Source organism: Anabrus simplex, chromosome 2, assembly GCF_040414725.1.
Source record: "Anabrus simplex isolate iqAnaSimp1 chromosome 2, ASM4041472v1, whole genome shotgun sequence".
In the NCBI taxonomy this organism is placed as follows: Eukaryota; Metazoa; Arthropoda; class Insecta; order Orthoptera; family Tettigoniidae; genus Anabrus; species Anabrus simplex.
In genome coordinates, this window is record NC_090266.1 from 1,040,825,629 (window position 1) to 1,040,846,259 (window position 20,631).

General features: G+C 39.4%; 1 protein-coding gene across 1 annotated transcript in view; it reads left to right on the plus strand.

Annotated features, from left to right (window-relative positions):
- The window catches only part of LOC136863268 (TRPL translocation defect protein 14), a 476,558-nt gene that overhangs the window by 334,972 nt on the left and 120,955 nt on the right, over positions 1–20,631 (plus strand). Inside the window, exon 6 of the mRNA XM_067139653.2 lies at positions 8,707–8,843. Coding sequence (XP_066995754.1) covers positions 8,707–8,843 — 137 coding nt within the window. The remainder of the gene's footprint in view (positions 1–8,706; positions 8,844–20,631) is intronic.

Below are 20,631 nucleotides of genomic sequence, written 5' to 3' on the forward strand. Positions count from 1 at the left end.
AAACCCGGAGTACCCGGAGAAAAACCTGTCCCGCCTCCGCTTTGTCCAGCACAAATCTCACATGGAGTGACCGGGATTTGAACCCCGGTCTCCAGCGGCGAGAGGCCGACGCGCTGCCGCCTGAGCCACGGAGGCTTCACATTATCACATTACTGCATATAATTACAGATCCTAAGTGTCCACTGGCTTATATAAATACACTCGCACACTTATATTCTACAAAAGGAAACTAACATTTATCGTCATCTTTCATGAAATGACACAGACTACATACGATAACAACAAACCAAAACAAACCCACATTTCCAACAAGTCCGGCTACTCGATTCGCCATCTTTGAACGATCGAAAGTAGCATTAAGGTCTGAGGATTGGAGTCTGTCTTGCGCTGGCCTTCTGACCCCAACTTGGCAGGATCGATCCTGGCTCAGTCCGTTGGTATTTGAAGGTGCTCAAATACGTGTCGGTAGATTTAATTTTACGTAAAAGAACTTCTGCTGGACTAAATTCCGGCACCTCGGCGTCGCCGGAAACCGTTAATGTAGTTAGTGGGACGTAAAGCAATTATTATTATTATTATTATTACGCACATCTATGAGAAAACGAACACTGAAGTCAAGAGTAATAAATAAAAGTAAATATGCATATATGCAAATTGATAATCCTGGATCTTAGAAAACTATTCTGAGAGATGGTATATATTATATTATCACTATATTGCCAGGGAATATGATATTGAAAGTAAGAACTACAACGGACTACAGCAACGAACAAGAAATGCCTATAATTTGTTTTTTCTAAGCTCTTCACGCCAGAAACAGACTGACTGCCGAAACTATGACCCGGCTGGGCAACGAGGTGAGGGTTATCGTAGGAAAATAAATGTCTCTCGCGGAATTGACTGATGAGATTTTCACCAGTATTCCTTACTTTCAGCTGTTTATCATGTGTCGGAATAGTTTACTAAGCTCCAGAACTATCATATTTGCATAAGTCTATTTACTCTTTTTATTACTCTTAACTTCAGCTTTTTCCTCATCGATGTATCCCGGTACGTTATGTATGTATGTATGTATGTATGTATGTATGTATGTATGTATGTATGTATGTATGCTGCTGTCCATGTCTGTGTGTGTGTGTGTGTTTTTTTTTAATTCACGTAAAATTTTTACTTGAGTTTTAATCCTCATTTTCCGTAAGTTATACTTTTGTATGACCTGCCGTGTGAAGGAATTTATCTGTTTGTGTAACGAATTGCACAAGGCAAACAAATACAAATAGCATGGTGTCATTAGGACCGAACGTTGCTTGATGATCCTAAGAATTCTGGTCCAGTAAAAGGATATGACACTCGGGGCATGTGTGGACATGCGTGCTTTGGTGGCATTATCATCTTGTCGTTGGACACACGAGTTTTTGCTACGAAAGTCATTCATCTGGAACAAGCATGTTAAACTTGCATTCTTCCAAATATTTCGATTTAATTTATTGATACATATGTTCTTGGCCTGTCTTTCTTCTGTGCGTGCAGATTTCAAAAGGGAAAAGAACATACATCAGTGTGCTATTCTGTGTATTGTAAAAGTCGAAACAGCAGCACTATTCCTATAATAAAAGTAAAGAACTACAATAATGCACCACACACATACATTTGGGCTATGATAAACTGCCCCAAAAAAATTCTCATGTTTAGGGAAGCTGATTCTCAACGTTGTAGCAGGTCATTACTAGTCTAACGGCTTCTGAGGTTAGGTATCAAACGACGATGATGCATGGGCTCCTAATTACTCAGCTGTTAGTTATATTGTAGTGTACCTTTTGATGTATGCGTATGTAATATTTATGATGAGTTGGAAGTAGCCGTCATGCAAGAAGATTCTCCGACACGCACCCTTCAGCACCTGCGAGGTGAACTTGAAGCAGTAAAGCTTCATGTATGTATGTTCAGTCTTCAGCCCTAAGGCTGGTTGGATCCTCAACAGCTCTGCCATCAGCTGCCATAGATGGCCTAGGCATCACTGAAGAGGCGTACTAGGGAAATGAGGAGTGAGGTAGTTTCCCCTTGCTTTCCTCACCGAGCCAGAAGTTGCTATTACGTATCAGTCTGCCAAGCCCACTGAAATGCATGCACCAACCGACCCTATGAGCAACATTTTCACACCACTCATAGCAGGGACTGGCTGCAGAAGGAATGGCATTACTAGCATCGCTCATACCTCAGTCACTTTCATATTGTCAAAGCCAAGTATAAGACAGACACAGATCAATGAAAGTAACAAAATTACTCTAGCCCACACCAGAAGACATAGTGCACTGTAAACACTAGGTCCTGCCAGCAAAGGCAATAAGGCTCCATATAAGTTACATTCGACAATCTGGCAGTATATTACCACAGTCTCAGCTCTTCTAGCTGTTGTCTGTACTGCAAACGGTGGTATGGTTACGTTATGTGCGGATAAGATCGCCCATTTCTGCCATCATATACTTCACTTTGAAAACGGCTTCTTATGTCGTTTTTGCTCTGTGTTCGAAAATCAGAACGAATCTATATTGCGAGCAGTGCTGGACTTCAGTTAGTTCGGATTATCGACACTCTACTACTTTCTTTCCCAAATACTGCAGTGAGGTAGAAGGGCATTAAGAAAGTAGCAAAAAAAGTCAACATTTCTATGTTCTTGGCCAACGGCCGTAGCCGTGTTGAAACACCGGATCCCGTGAGATCTCCGAAGTTAAGCAACATTGGGCGTGGTCAGGAGTTGGATGGGTTGCCACGCGCTGTTGGCGGGGGTAAGGGAATGGAGGAGCGGAAAGGAACTGGCCACCCTACCGCACGTAAACTCCGGCTCAGGAACACCTCTGCGGAGGTTAGGACGTGCCTTCGGGCAGAATAACCCTTACCTTACCTCTATGTTTTTGCGTTGCACGTTGAGGTTCTGACACACCATCAAAATCAACAACAGAAGCGGTATCTCCAGTGCCATCATCACCACCACCACCACCACCACTATTCTCAACCAGTTCTTCCACAGTTTCGTTAACAGTGTTCATATCCTCATTTTTACCGTAGTTCGGCACATGTTTATCGATAGCCATAAAGTCTTCTACATGAACAACTCTTTGAAGCTAAAATGAGGGGAGCAGTGCTGTGTGGTTTTACTTGCCACCTCGCGCCAACATCTAACTGTCTACTTCAAATTTTATTGCTTGTTGGGCGGACTCTTTTACGGTAATCTTCTGTGCGGTTGAGGATGGCGTCGCGACGCTTTCAATTATGTAGTCTGCTAGTTTTGTACGATATACCGACTTTAGATTCGAGCAGTGTGTCGTGTCTGTAGATTTACTGGCACGCAAAGAACTCTTAAGGGACAAAATTCCACTACCTCATATCAGAAAACGTAAAAGTAGTCAGTGGGACGTGAAACCATTATTATTATTGTTACGAAGATATTATGGAGAGCAGAGGTGAAAGAAGGTGCGGGCACGAATGGGTGGATATACGAAAATCGAAAGATGACTTAAAACTTTAAAATTGGCAGTTTTATTTCTTTTCTTAACTTTTCCCCTTTTTTCCCGTTTTCAAATCTTAATACTTTGCCAAGTAATTAACAATTATTTGCAAAAGTTATCTCGTAAGCTTGAAAAACACTTTTAGGGAAGTCTAAAATAATCAGATAACAAGTTTACAGGCTGAGCTTGAAGCTTCCAATTACAATTTTTACCTGAGCACTACTGCTCCTTTCAAAAAATAGTCAAGGAGACCAAAAAACCAAACCAAACCCCATGGCACTGCAGCCCTTGAAGGATCTTGGCCTACCAAGCGACCGCTGCTCAGCCTGAAGGCCTGCAGATTACGAGGTGTCGTGTGGTCAGCACGACGAATCCTCTCGGCCGTTAGCCTTGGCTTTCTAGACCGGGCCGCTATCTCACAGTCAGATAGCCCGTCAATTCTAATCACGTAGGCTGAGTGGACCTCGAACCAGCCTTCAAGTCCAGGCGAAAATCCCTGACCTGGCCGGGAATCGAACCCGGGGCCTCCGGGTAAGAGCCAGGCACGCTACCCCTACACCACGGGGCCGGCTAGTCAAGGAGACAGATCTCCCAATTTCTTTTACACTACTAGTAAGAGCATCTTTGCTTTACAAATTTACACTTAGGAATCTATTTCCAAAAATTCACACTTTCCAGGCCTATCAAAGGCACAACCTACATTTAACAAAATTTCACTGTCTTAAATGCTCAACAGTCTGATATATTTAACATGAAATAAATTGGTGAAAACAAAAGGTTAAATTACTGGCGCAAAAACCAAAATGGTAAGGAAGCGAACTCTTGCGCTCCTTAAAATTTACATTAAATGTATAAAACCCTATTTGGGTGTATGGCCCGACGTTACAGAGGCTAAGCCTATACTACTGACGTGACTAGATGGAGAAAAATATTAAATTTACAGAAATTACAAGATAGAAAATGTTACAAAATCATAGTTCCGTGATTTTGGTTAAGTTCTTTTCGGCTTGTTTGAAATTTAAATTTTAGAACTTAAAGTTTCATTACTAAAGATTTGAAACCTTCCCCTCGAGCTAGCTTTGAAAGACTATCAGATTTTAAACTGGATCTGCCATTACCTTGAGCTGGTGGACTTTCCGAAGTTGGACGAGGTGCCTTCTCCTCCGTTACCAACACACACTAGACTGTAGACTGGAGGGATCACAAAGACAAACTTGTCCAAAAAGTGCCAGCTATTATAGCCGAGGGGAAAGTTCCAGAAAACTCTGGTCTAAGGCCTGACACACCCCGAATTCTCATTGGATAATCAAATAAATACCAGAAAGTTTTGATTGGCCAAAAAATAAACGTACAATATTTTTCATTGACCAACATCTTAAGTTGGCAGGAGGTGATAGAAGTGTTGTAAACTTTAGCACACCAAAAACAGAGTATAAACAATTCAGTTTAGGAAACTTTAACATACAAATATTAATAGTTTATCTTCACGCCTGAGGGCACAACATAAGTTTATAGTAGCGACATCTGTTGAGAAATGTTCAAACTTCTTGTACTAGTTGGTGCCAGCTTAATATTTCAGATGGCATTTTCCAAGGCGCTTAATTTAAATGTATGGGGCGGGTGTACCTTCGGTCTTTTTCTTCACAATACCATATCAGGTCCGCCTGACATTGGCGATCACTGTGGCGAATGCAGTACGATCTCTTGCTAGGTGGAAAAGTCTTTCAACACTGTGAATTCCAGTCCATTCTTTGTTGTTTTCAAGCCATGATGTTCGCCTATTCCCCACACCTCTTCGACCTTGTATTTTGTCTTGTACAATCCGCTGTAAGATGAGGTAACGGTCATTTCTAAGGATGTGGCCAAGGTAAGAGATCTTCCGGTATTTTAATGTTTGAACGAGTTCCCGACTTGCTCTTGCCCTTTTGAGTACTTCTTGGTTAGTTAGTCGTGCAACCCACGAAATCCTGAGCATCCTACGGTGGATCCACATTTCAAAGGCCTCCAAGCGTTTCACTGATATGTTCTTGAGAGTCCATGTTTCCACACCATATAGCAAGGCTGACCATATATAGCACTTGACCATCCTCTGTCTAAGTTTTAAATTTAAGTAGTCATTGCAAAAGAAAGATTTCATTTTTGTAAATATTCTCCGTGCTATTGATATCCTCTGTTTCACTTCTTTCTCAGGATCAAGTTGTTCAGTGACAATGCCACCCAGATATTTAAAAGTGGTTACTCTCTCAATCTCTCGGTTGTTTAGTTGTAAGATTGCCTCAGCATTGGCACATCTGCTGAAGATCATGAACTTGATCTTATTTACATTTATTTTTAGTCCCATGTCCTCACTTATTGCACTAATATTATTGAGCAGGAGTTGGAGACCTTCAAAATTGTCACACAAGATGACTGTATCATCCACATATCTTATGTTGTTAATTATGCCACCATTTACTTTTATTCCATATTGGTGATTTTCTAAAGCTGTTTTGAATATTTTATCCGAGTAAAGGTTGAATAACAATGGAGATAAAACACAACCTTGTCTAACTCCTCTTTGGATGGCTATCTCGTTTGTAGTTTGATTTCCGATTCAGACAACGGACTTTTGTCTCCAGTAAAGATTTTCAATAATGCGGATATCTTTGCTGTCAGCTCCTATATCCTTTAGGACTTCTACAAGTTTTGGATGTTGTACTCTGTCAAATACCTTTTCAAAATCAATGAAACAAGCAAACACTTCTTGCTGTTGATCTAGACTGTTCTGAATTGGGATATTTAGCGCAAAAGAATTTCTGAACCCAAACTGTGTTTCGTCGAGGTCTTGTTCACACTTAGTCTTGATTCTGTTGTGTATTACACGAAGGAATACTTTAAGTGTGTGGCTCATGAGGCTTATTAACCTATAATCATTACACTTACATGCCTTTTGCTTCTTTGGCAACGTGATGAATGTAGATAACAGCCAGTCAGATGGGCTGTCTCCAGTATTATATATAGTACTGAACAACTTTACCAAGAATTCGATATTGTCTTCATCAATCATTTTAAGAAGTTCTACAGGGATGTTATCTTGACCTGGTGATTTCTTGCTTTTTGAAACTTTCACGCATATAGCACTTCGGATTTAAGAATGTCAGGGCCTTCACAATTAGCTCATTGGTTAGTTTCCTCACCTCTCTGATCACAGAAAATTTCCATCAGATAATTTTCCCAAGTATTTAAAACTTCTTCATTAATAATAGGCCTGTCTGTGGCATCAACCAGTACAGAAAGGTTACGTTTTCTGTACATTCCAGCTATTTCCTTTAATTTTCGATGTATATTGAACAGATCATGTTTAGACTGAAAGATTTCCATTTCCACACATTGTTCTTTCATCCAGTTCTCTTTTGCAGCACGTATTTCTTTCCTTATATGGCGTTGTAATTTTTTGTATTCCTCTGCATCATATTTTACTAATCTTCGTTGTTCCATTAGTTCAAGAATATCATCTGTCATCCATTTCTTTTTCTTCATTGGATGTATCTCTTGATCTTTGTTTTGACGAAGTACCTCTACCCGACTTTTAAACTGATTGCACAAATCATTTGCTGTTTCACAGTTATTGGTATTGATTTCTTTAAAATGCCTATTCAAATCCTGAGCCATTTTCTGCCGAGTTTCACAATTTTGTAGATTAGCGGTATTTAGTACCTTTCTTCTAGGCTTATTCTTCATGATTTTCAGACGAACTCTTACATTAGCTATCAGTGGATTATGATCCGAGGAAATATCTGCACCTGGATATGCTGCAACTCTTTTGATGGAATTTCTGAAACGCTTATTTATGAGAATGTAATCAGTTTGATTCTTTGTTGAGTCAGGATTCTGAGGATCATCTTTAGGAGCTTTCCATGTGTATAAACGATGTTTTGGTAGTTTGAACCATGTATTGGTGAGAACCATTTGATGTTCTACACTAAATTCGTACAGCTTTTCTCCCCCGGTCATTGCATTTACCAAGCCCAAATTCGCCTACCAATTCGGAACGACGCCCTTGACCAATTTTTGTGTTGAAATCGCCCATTATGACAGTTATTTCATCCTTCTTCAGGTCTTTAAGAACAGTTCCAAGTTGTTCATAGAATGTTTCTACTTCGTCATCATACTTTTTGTCCGCTGTTGGTGCATATATCTGCAGGATGTTTAAGTTAAAAGGTGAGCATGAAAGTTGTAATGACATGATTCGATCAGAAATTGGTACAAAGTTGCTGACATACTTGGTAAGTTCATAATTTATAAAGATTCCGACTCCATTTCTATGATCTTTATCGTTATCTTCACTACCAGAGTAATAGAATGTACCATCATCACGATGACATTTACCTGCACCAGGCCACCAAACTTCACTAATTCGCATTAACGGTGTTTTTAATCTAACCATTTCCTTGATAAGATTATCAAGCTTGCCAGCTGCATAGAGACTTCTAACGTTCCAAGTCCCCTTTCTTATAGCGGAATTCACTAATTTGAGCCGGGAGATTCTTAGCACCCCTCGCCCATTTAAGGGCTGCCCGGGACTAGGGGCCGTTTCTTTCTGATTTCTCGCCATAGTGATTTCCTGGGGGAATTTATACCAGTGTGGTTTCCCCTTGCCTTCATTGGTGTAAACTCAGCCGCCCCTAACATGGAGAACAGACGCTGTTGGTAGCCGCTCCTAACATGAAGTACAGACGCTACCTGATGGATTCTAGTGGCATTTCCTCCACTAAGGGACCATCACCCTCCTAAGGGAGCTCCTCCGTCGTAAGCCGTTGGCTCCTTTAGGGTGTCAGGTTATTTCCTGCTGCCCAACACTCGGTGTCGAGTTGCTGGCTGTGCGGTCTACTCCATACCGTAGCAGGATAACCTGGCCAGACTGGCGTACCTTTGGTTCAATTATTATTATTATTATTATTATTATTATTATTATTATTATTAAAATATGTATTACTGTAATGTTTTCTGTGTGGATGCAGAACATTTCGAATAACAAATTTAGGGACTAAGACATCTATAAGGTTAAACATTGTCATTGATTTAAATGTCTGTTATTTAGTAGACCATTTTATCCTAAAGTGCTCCATTGTAATATCAGTAGCCTTACACTCTGAAATGCATTGAATAATATTTTTGTAAATACTTTGGACTGGTTAAATGTACATCTTTGTTCTTTCAGTTATCTCAAGGGAGAAATGGGAGAAGATGATGACAGCAAATGGTTGGAACAATGTTGAATTGCGTGATAACCGCTACAATCAAATTGTACATATGGTATCTGCTGCTAATGGGGCTGAAGATTTCTATTCCACTGAGGTTAGTAATTTTTAATATAAATGTCAGAAATGCAAATTGTTGTTTACTTACTCGATTTCATGTTGGACTACCTGTATTACATGGATGTTGTTAAATAATATGTTCTTGGTATTAAATTACCGAGCGAATTGGCCGTGCGTTAGAGGTGTGCAGCTGTGAGCTTGCATTCAGGAGATAGAGGGTTCGAACCCCACTGTCTGTAGTCCTGAAGATGGTTTTCCTTGGTTTCCCATTTTCACACCAGGCAAAATGCTGGGGCTGGACCTTACTTAAGACCAGGGCCGCTTTATTCCCACCTTCCTACCCCATTGTCACCACAAGACCTATCTGTGTCGGTGCGGCGTAAAGCCAGTTGTAAAAAAAAAGGTAATTGTTTCTCATAGCTGATATCATTTTCCTTTTCTTTTCCATAATATAATCAGTTAGGCGTGGAGCTCATTGCTATTGACATCGTAATGGTACCTCACAATGTTGTACGTACAAAGGGAGACGGGTCCCGTTTTTTCTATTGCCTGTCTTACTATGGCACTGACTCGCTGGCGTCTCAGATGCGTGTTGGCGTCGTACAGAACATTTGTAACAATTCGCAATGGTTTCAAGTGTTTACTGTGATGCCGTGTGAAAACATGTATAGAACCATGGTTGAGTACCAGGCTTACATGTCTTTTCCCACCTCATACACCACCCGCTGCAAAATTGAGGTTGCAGGTGAAATATACTCTTACCATCTGGTGGTGTATCGGGAAGGGAACGAACTATTACAACCTGAAGAGCCTGGTGAGGGAAGGACTGTGTTACGTTTTAAGTGTTCTGGTTCCATGATGGCATCGCATTTTGAACCACTCATACCTCGGTTTACCCATCCTCATCAACAAACCGCCCGATATCGCTAGCCCTTTCCTTACATCACTTAATATAATCAGCCCAGTTAGTTGGTTGGTTGGTTAGTTAGTTAGTTAGTTAGTTAGTTAGTTAGTTAGTTAGTTAGTTAGTTAGTTAGTTAGTTAGTTAGTTAGTTTCCAGGGCACTACCAGTGATGAAATCGACAGTGAATTTCCTTTCACTGATTATCATCCTCTTCCTCAAAACAGGTGTATTTCTGTTGTGCCTGATGATAGTCTAAATTCTCCCTCTCACTCGAAAAACAGTTCAAAAGTTCAGTCATTCAATGAAAACCGAAGAGGAAATAAGCGCCGCGCTAGATTTGTTGATAGCATTAGATTAAGAAACCTAGGAAGTCTAATAAGAATATTGAAAGGAAACCTGATGTTAATAGAGCGGCTGTTAGGAAGTACACGAAGAAAAATCCTGAAGTCAATCAAAAAGCTGTTAGGAGATATAATGAAAATAGACTGTTGATCCCGTGGAGAAAAAAAAAAAAAAAAAAAAAAAAAAAAAAAAAAAAAAAAAAAATCGGGATTCAAATACGACTGCAGTACAGATTACAGTAATGACATGATTCTGCTGTTGGCCAGAAAGTTGATTGCAAGTGGAGTCACGCAAAAAAGTAAAGAAGAAAGCTCCGGTCTGTGTTGTAGGAATGGAAAGATACATCTTCCGCCTATTGGAGAGCCTTCTCATTCTCTGCACAACCTCCTCTCTAATGATCATCCTGAGTCTGAAAAATTTTAAGGAACATTAGGATGTATAACCGATGTTTTCAAATAACATCCTTTGGAGCTAATTAGGTACACGAGGGAAATATTATACCAAATTTTAAAGTTCACTGCCAAGTTTACCACAGAATAAGAAGTTTGTTACCTCATCACAATAAAAACACTCATTTTTGCATGTATATTTTGTTGGCAATGATGAAAGAGTTGGAAATTCAGTCCAATATCTTCCCTGTTGTGAAGCCTTGGTTAATTTTACAATTCCATCAACTTATGCGTAATCATGATTGGAGAATGCCGTAGAAAGGGGGCGCTCAGCTGGGCGCCCATTGAGGCTAGCCCACTGCAGCCAGCCTGGCCTGACATAATTGCGGGTGGCTTACATAGCAAGACTTTGTCACAGTGAAGTGAGAGAGCAAGCACACTTGAGAGGGATGTGGAGCAGTGCCATTCGGTTGTGACTATGAAGCTCTCCACCACTACTCAGTGAAATGTTGATTGCGGTACCGTACAGTATTTAAAAAAAACCATTATAATGGCCAGAAAACAGACCATTTGAAGATGTTCCAGTTCGATTTATTCTCCGCTCGATATAAACAGTCAGTTTTATTTTCTTATATTTATGTATTCATAGAAAACTGACACATTATAATTTTCGTACTATAATTTACAAAGATACAGTGTTTAAGCATACAAGCTATGATTTACAATTCCTTTAATATAAAAATGACAGTAATTATTTCCATTAAAAAAAAAAAAAACAGTGAAGGTTTAAATTCCCATCCCGGAAATTGAACCTTGAACCCCTTGCACCAAAGGCCAAGATGCTACACATTTAGCCATGGAGCCATAATAATAGTGATGATGATGATAATAATAATAATAATAATAATAATAATAATAATAATAATAATAAAGTCTTTATTCATCGTCCCTGTCATTGTCTGCTAGGTGAATCACAAGTCTATAAGGGCTAGTGTATGATGAACACAATATTATATACAATATGTACAACTACCATCTCAAGTTCATAACTAAATTTCCATATCAAAAGTTGAGAGCCCAAAAAGAACTTCCCTTGAAACACAGTGTAAGTCCTCTATGGAGCCTCGATAAGCATCCAAAGGACACTCAAATGCAGTGTGATCCACTGTCCGCTCCTCTTCTCTGCAGTCACATTGTGGTGATGTCTTCCATCCCCATTTGAAGAGAGTGGCTCCACATCTACCTTGGCCAGTCCTAATTCGGTTTAGCGTCCTCCACTGCCGTCTGGGAAGGAAAAATCCATCTGGGCACTTGCAGGGGCTTTGAATGATGTGATGATGTGGTAACGAGGATTGCTGTTGCCATTGTTCTTTCCAGGCGTCCGATACATTAAAAGGAGGTGTCCTGTAGATTCATTGCAGTACGCCAAGAAGGGTGTCTGGATTTCAGTCGTTTAGCTGGAGAAGCTGCTATGTCAGAATGAATAGGGAGGTGAGGATTGTTTTCTATTTTCTTTCATAAGTTAAGCAGTGACTGTGATCTTCTTAGGGATGCTGGTGGTATGTGGCTTAGGGTGGGAAGCCAGTGTGTGTTAGTTGGTCAAATGCATCCTGTAATGATGCACATTTCTTGGTTCAGCTGGGTGTAATGGGTAGTAATGGTACCTCTTCTTTAAATTTTTGAACTCGAAGCAGAGCCTTAACAAAAATCTTCTTGGCATTAGCAATGTATTTATCCACCTCAGGGTAGTTTCCTCAAACCGCTTCAGCCACTCTATGTACGATTTGCACAAAACACGTTACATGCACCATTTCTGGATACAGAATTTGAAGACCTTTTGCTGCTTTTACCATGTACGGAGCAGCGTTCATTACAAAGATGAGCACATTCTCTCGTTGTACTTTAGCTGGCCACAACAAATTCATTGCATTGTCGAAAACAACAGCAATGGAGGAGTTGTTCACCTTATCCAACACCTCACATGTCAACAGAAATATTTCTTCGGGCTGGTCATGTTTAAGGGTGCCTGCATTAACATTTGGCACATATCTACAGTCTACGTTGTTAGTTACATCTATGGACACCCATATTTTGTTACTGCCCACACTATTTTTTATTTTGTTCATTGTATCATCGTAACAGGAAGTCAGATAGTTCTTAATTAATTTGGATTCAGAGGGAATGGGATAAGTCATGTACTTCTCTGAGAACTTTCGGAAACTATGTAGGTCTACTTCTACTTTATATAAAGGAATGTTTGATGAAACCATCATTTCACAAGGATCCTTAGAAAAATGAGAACATGCACTACTCGATGTAGATGAGCTATTGTGTGGTTTCTCAAACAGCAATCTCCACCTGTTTTCCACTGCTAATTCTCTGTTTACATAAATTTCGTGTTTAGCAGTATTGCAATATTGTTTAACTGTAAAACATTTCTCAGCCATAATTTTCACTGAAATCTTTGATAAAACTTCACAGCCTCGCACTGTCAGAACACTTTATTTTAGGCATCATGAAACTACACTGAACTGCTCATTAGCAGATACAAAAGGATACTGGGGAGGGGCATAGGTGGTTCGTGGTTTAAATTCCCTTTTTTTCACTCCGCAGAACAAGGAAACTGAACGTTTTCTATCGGGAAGGACAGAGAGTGGGGTTTCTTCCTCATGTTCAATAAATCATGCAATTATAAATAGGAAAGGAATTGATACGGTGGAATTCCATTCCTATTTATAATTGTGTAATTCATCAATATGGATATGAAGATTATAGATTACAATGAATCATACGTTTAGCATTCAAAATGGGATCACGTTTTTCCAGTTATATCTCTAAAACTTATTACTCCCAAGCTATGACAGCACATTCCTGATAAATCCCGCTAACCACAAAGTGAAGGTTGCCAAACAAACTTCCCTTAGACAGCTGCACAAGTATTATGAAATAATGTTTAGAACAATATATGGTGAAATTTTAAATACTATATAAATATGACTAAAAGTATGCTTTTATTCGATAATTGGCCAAAATATGACCCAGCACTGAAATATGGCTAAATATGCATTTATATGACCTATAAAAACTGGTGTTTCATGTTCACAAATGTTGAAAACATGCTAAAATTAACTTAATCATGGAAAATGAAGCCAGAATAAAAATGACATGTCGTGTAAAAATCCGAGCCCTAGTCATCACACACACGTCAGTATTTTTGTCCGAGTACAATATTAACCGACTGGAACGTCATATTTAAAAGGAATATTATCATATGAAATGCTCGATCAAATGAAAAACGGCACATTTTCTCCCTTTTCACGAAGAGTACTACGCTGATATAGATCTTGATTCCCATAGGGAACATGAAATATTTGTTCCAAATGAGTAAATTTATAAGACCAATGTACTTGGTCCGTTATTGGACAATTTATAAATTTTCCACTGCTAATTCTCTGTTTACACAGCTTTTGTGTTTACGTTTCTCAGCCATAATTTTCACCGAAATCTTAAATAAAAGTTCACAGTACTACGCTGGCGTTCTAACAGTGGCAGTTTCGAAGGCTGAATGACCCCGCCAAAGACAGCAGTGAACACTGCTCTGATATTTTCTGGTAAGTGCGCGCCCTGCCCATTCCTATCACTGCCTCATAGCAGGAATCGAATAGCTGGAATATTATGATGAGCCACTGTTCCACGCACCAGCAGCAGTGATGGGGAAAAGTACAAAATAAAAGTATTTGGGCTCAGTTAGTTACCTGAGAAAACTTTTACTCAATTACAATCATTTCTAATTATTTCACAGAATGGATTTTTAGGAAATCACTGATTCTTTTCACATAAGAATGGCATGATACCAGAGTTTGCAATGAAACATACATTATTTCATTTTTTGTTTTTTCGTATCATACAGACATTAAGTTGTTATTATCACTAAGTGAGACTAAATAAACTTTCAGAATGCTTGCTCCCAAGCAAAGTTTGCATGGCGGCGAGTGAGAGTAACTGTATGTTTTTCTTCTGTGTTCTTTTAGGAGTTTTGGTGTTAAAACAAGTAGTGTGTGCAAAAGAATATAGTGATGTTCATCTAGACGATCCAGCCAGTGATTCCTTGTGTTGTGAAGTGCTCAGAAGTAATTCTGTACAATTTAAACGGCTTTGTTTTTATTCCTGTGCTACGGCAGCTGCTGGCGTACCCAAGCCTCCCTTGCCGGGAGTGTACGACTCGCCGTCTCAAGATTGAATATACCTCAGGTTGAAAACTGGTTGACTGCTGTTCGTGAGTTTCATTTTCCTTCACTGCCGACTGCAAACCTCCCTTGCATTCTTGAAGCACCGGCTTCCATTCCAGCCTCCAGTAAATTATCTCGGTTTTCTACTCGGTCTACTTTAAGTTTGTTGTTGACATTCCTACTCTTGGCTGGAGATGTGGAGATAAAACCAGAACCTGCGTCGGATAGTGTGATCTCAGTTTACCATCAGAATATCTGCTCTCTTAAAAACAAAATTACTGACTGTGGGCTCTACCTACAAGAACTATCTTCTTTCGATATTGTCGCCTTCTCTGAAAGTTGGTCAACTGACTGTTTCAGATATGGAAACCCCTCTTTCCAAAGAGTTTTCCATTTTCAGAACGGACCGTGGATCTCGGGGCGGGGAAGTTCTCCTGGCCGTTAAATCCAACTGGCACGCTAACCTACGTACTGATTTAAGTAGTGACTGTAAAGCCATTTGGGTAGAAGTGAAATTTTTTTTTTTTGCTAGCTGCTTTACGTCGCACCGACATAGATAGGTCTTATGGAGATGATGGGATAGGAAAGGCCTAGGAGTTGGAAGGAAGCGGCCGTGGCCTAAATTAAGGTACAGCCCCAGCATTTGCCTGGTGTGAAAATGGGAAACCACGGAAAACCATCTTCAGGACTGCCGACAGTGGGGTTCAAACCTACTGTCTCCCGAATACTGGATACTGGCCGCACTTAAGCGACTGCAGCTATCGAGCTCGGTCAGTGAAATTTCAGCATTCCAAATATCTATTTGCTTGTTTTTACAGACCACCTCGATCAACCCTCAATTATTCTGAAAATTTTCCCTCTTCTGCAATGAAAGCCATTAATCTGAATCCTAATGTAATTATACTGGGCGAGTTTAATCTCTCTATATCTTCGAATTCCCCTGCGCAAGGTGTGCCTTCTAATAGCCTCGACAAGTGGTATCTCGACCATTATATTACGGGCCTAGGCCTCCAACAGTACGTCCTTGAGAACACCTGTGGGGATAGTCTTCTTGACTACCTGCTCTGCTCCGCTGAGCCTTCAGTTATTTCTGTGGGACGAAATATTTTTAAATCGAACCACAAGTCTGTAGAGGCAACATTCTCTATTGGCCCTCCCTGCCCCCCCGAAATGTCATCGACCCTATACCAGGAACTGTGTACCCATGTGGCGAAAGGTTGATTGGTAGGCTGTCAATCGCACCCTCTCTCTTCTACCCTGGCACTTGCTGCAAGTGGGTGAAGTCCAAGAAGCAGTGGACCTGTTCTATGACTGGACTCGTGCTGTGATCCGTGACCTTGTTCCCACTCGTAAAACATCCGCCAGATGCCCACCTTGGAAGAAAAGTGACACCAAAATTGCAGAAATTAATAAAATGAAAGCCTGGAAAGACAGGAAAATGTCACCTTCTGAAGCCAGCTATATAACTTTTTCTGACTTTCGCAAACACCATAAACAGCTTCTAAAATGGGATTACCAGGACTACATAAACTCTGCCTGCCTAGAAGTGAGAAGTAATAGTAAAAGATTCTGGTCTCTGATAAACAGCAGGAAAAGTACAAAGCGTGTGCCAGACACAGTGACTTGGGATGATAATTTAGCCTGTGGGAGTAATAGACCGGAAATTTTCAACGATTACTTTGCGTCCAATTTTGTTTCACCTCTTCAGTTCCCAGATTTTCTGTGTATTGATTCTGTTCCTTCTCATAGTCTCAGTATTCTTTCCACCTCTGAGTCAGAAGTCTATTCTTTACTTTCTTCCCTGCCAGAAAACAAACCTACTGGTCCGGATGGACTCAGTCCTATCTTTCTTAAGAATACCGCTACGACTCTTGCCCATCCCATTGCTGTTATATTTAACTGTTGCTTCTTAGCTGGCTACTTTCCTGACAACTGTAAAATTGCTAACATCACTCCGGTTTTTAAAAGTGGAAAGAGGTCTGATGTCAGAAACTATCGTCTGATTTCTATATTACCCACCCTGTCACTCATCTGTGAAAAGAATATCCACCAGCATCTTCTTTCTTTCACATTTCCTTAGATATCATTCCAGCAGCATGGTTTTCTTCCTGGTAGCTCCTGTCTAACTAATCTGGCTGTTCTTCTCCATCGTGCAACATCTGCTCTTAATGCCGGTTCTCAGCTGGATGTGTGCTACATTGATATTGCAAAGGTTTTTGATACCATAGACCATGCACTTCTTTCCTATAAACTCTCAGAACGTTTTAATATCCATGGTCACTTCCTAACTCTCCTGCAGAGCTTCCTCAATGCCAGAACTCAACTTGTGGTTCTTGATGGGTTCAGTTCGACTCTTGTTATGGTACATTCTGACGTCCCACAGGGCAGTGTCCTAGGTCCGCTTCTTTTTGTCCTATTTATTGATGATCTCATTAACGCTATATCCTCCGTTTCTTGTGAAATTCTACTATTTGCAGATGACTGTAAAGTACTCACACAAATCGATTCATTATCAGATGTAAACTCCTTACAGAGTGGGCTTAACTCACTCTCTGAATGGTGCTTAAGCCTAATCCTGCCAAGTGTTCCTCTATTTCAATCACGCTTCGTAAATCCCCGATTCTCAGTAAATACTCCCTCCTCGGTAACCAGTTCCCAACTCTAACAGAACAAAATGACTTAGGAGTGTTGTTTGACAGCAAATTGTTATTTATCCCCATATACAAAAGATAACCTCATGAGCAATGTCACTTCTCGGTCTGTTGTATAGATTTTCTGACATCACCGATGTCCACGCCCTCCGAGCCTACTATGTATCTTGCATCCTACCGATTATTGAATTTGTGTCTCCTATTTGGTCTACCTCTTCACTCACTAATCTGAATCACATAGACCATGTGCAGTCATTCTTCTGTGCCATTGTTAGAGCCAGAGTATCTGATCGTCGAAACTTGAGCAGTAATCAGATACTAGATAAGTTAAACCTTCGCCTGTTATCTAGTCGCAGGAAAGTAGCCGACCTTAGATTCCTATATAACGCTGTTAACGGTTTATTTCGTTCTCCCGAACCTGCATCCTTCTTTTCCTTACATGTTCCAACTCGCAAAACCAGGACTAATCCGCCCCTTCATATTCCATATTCCCGCCTCTCTCTCGTTCAAAGAAGTTTATTTATCCGCATACCAACCCTCCTTAACTCTTTATCTTCTGACAGGAACTTGCTCATTTTTTTCTTCGTATGCCTCCTTTAATCGATTCTTCCTTAACTTAACCTAGTTCATTTTCTTCATATTCATTTTTTTCTCTTCTCATTGCTGTCTTCTCTTGTGTACATAATGCAATATTAATTTATTTATTTATTTATTTATTTATTTATTACTGTACTATACCATTACTTATGTGTTATATCTGTATTTATCTCACTGTGCCTAGCTATAAGTTCTTCTCTTCGTTTTACGTTCAATTTTCCTCGTTGTTTCTTTTCCCTTTATGTTTTGTTTTTAATTGTTGTGTCTCTATTGTTATTTTGTTAGTTTTTAATTTTTTTCATCTATTTCTATCATTAGATGTTTTTTCCTCATTGTTCTTCCACTTATTTTTTTATATTTGCCTTGTGCTACTCCACTGTAAATATATTTTTCCTTTGCGGAACTCTGTAATTCGGCTTCTTGCTGTTTTGGTTTCCCAAATAAATAAATAAATAAATAAATAAATAAATAAATAAATAAATAAATAAATAAATAAATAAAAATATTAATTCAAATAGGGGAATAGAAATTTCTTAAGCCCTTCCCCGACACATGTTTATTTCAGCTCCATTCTGGACCACGTATCCCCTGTGTGGTATTAGAGGCTACTAAAGGGGGACCAGGAAATCTCAGCTTGTGAGTGTGGGTTGACGACCACAGTTACCTTACCCGAATCTGGCATTGCTTCCACTTACTTGTATCAGGCTCCACATCTTCATCTATCCTATCCAACCTCCCTCGGTCAACTCTTGTTCTATTCTGACCCTTAAAGTATTAGGTTTATGAGACCATAGGGAGTCCTTAATTTTCACGCCCTTTGTGGCCCTTTCCTTTCTTCAGTTACTTTTACTCAATTGCTTCCCAGCTAATTTCCGTCAATATTCAATTAGGCTATGCTGCTGGGCACACAGCAGTAATGCCATCTATTGGAGATGAGTGGGAGCAGAAGAAGCAGAGCACATCACAACAAACAATAGTCTCTGTAATGTTATTGTTGATCCATTTTATGGACTTTCAATATTGTGGGCCTTCATATTTAGTTTTCTTTTGACTCTATGATATTAGGATATTGAATGTATAGGGAGACTTTCTTCCTCCTTTCATGGTGTCGCTTCACGATTGGGGCTCCAGAGTTACCAGGCTCTCGATGCTATGTACTTCAATTACTAGAATTTAACAATTAACATTTTATTTTCAGAAGTAAATTACGAACAAAAATTACATTTTGTGAAAAGTAACGGTTACAAGTAAAAATTACATTTTGTGAAAAGCAACGATTACGAGTAAAAATTACTGAAAAAGTAGTAGTTACATGTAATTCAGTTACGTTTACTCCATTGCTTCCCAGCTAATTTCTACCAATATTCAAGCAGACTGTTCTACTGGTCACACAGCAGTAATGCCATCTATTGGAGATGAGTGGGAGCAGAAGAGGCAAAGCACGTCACAACAAACAATAGTCCCTGTAATGTTGTTGTTGATCAATTTTATGGCCTTCCTATATTGTAGGCCTTCATATTTAGTTTTCTTCAGACTCTGTGATTTTAGGATATCCAATGTAAAGGTTCATGGTGTTCCTTCATGATTTTTTCTCATTTTGACAGTCATCTTCATAATTTTTCCTTGCCGATATGGGCTGATGACCATGCAGTTTTCACCTTAAGACAGTCACAACAAATCCACTACCATCGCTAGTTAACACAATTGAACAAGCGATGCTCGGCGTTGATATGGATTAAGCAGCCTAAGTCTAAATTATGAATATCTCTGTTATCATAGCTGATATGGTAAAACCCTATGACTTAAACAATCTGAAAGTGTATTATCTATAACTTATGTTATGCAGTATTCATCAATATGACCACTAATAACACAGATATTTGAGATTTACCTTTTAGGCCTTCCACTAAATTATCATTTCACCCAGCATGAATAAAACTATTTATGGCCTAGACTGTAGTGCCTTATTTTTTGACTTTATATATTCATTAAATTTTGTTTGTATATTTTTTTGTTGCTTGACACTGAAATTGACTAAACAGCAAAAGTCGTAATTCATTAATATCTGTTATCATAGCCAGTGCATTAAAACTTTATTAGATATAAGTGATCAAAAATTGTATCTTCTATAATGTTTCTTATATAACGTTTATTGATCGGACCCCTAATAACATAGATTCCATTTCAAATTTAAATTCAATTTTAGGCATTCCCCTAAACTATCATTTCAACCAGCATAAAATAATTTATTTATAGCCTAGATTATAGTCCCTTATTCCCCGCCTTTTCATGCAGATTTTCATTACATTCTGTTTGGCTGTTTCCTCGTGATGCGCATACGTACATACAGACAGAGATGATGGAAATTAAAATTTACGTTTCCTTCTTACTGCAGACACGGCCAATGCAGAAATCCCATTCTTTTTAAATTCTGAGCAACTTGCCTGATTCTTCAGTTATATAATAAAAGTTTTCCATCAATATGAATCCATATGAACATGTCCTGAAATCTTGTTCTATGAATCAAAACTGCTGGATCTAGTATTGACAAGGAGAATTGCAAAAGTTTCTGTTCTCCTGTTAAGTTCAGTGTTGGTTTCAATCTTGATGAATGTTGTTATATGTCTTTTTCTTGGATTCTATTATGCACTGTTGATTTTACCATACCCAAAGCGCCAGCCTGAGATCTGATAGTCTTCCTGTGATGCAATGG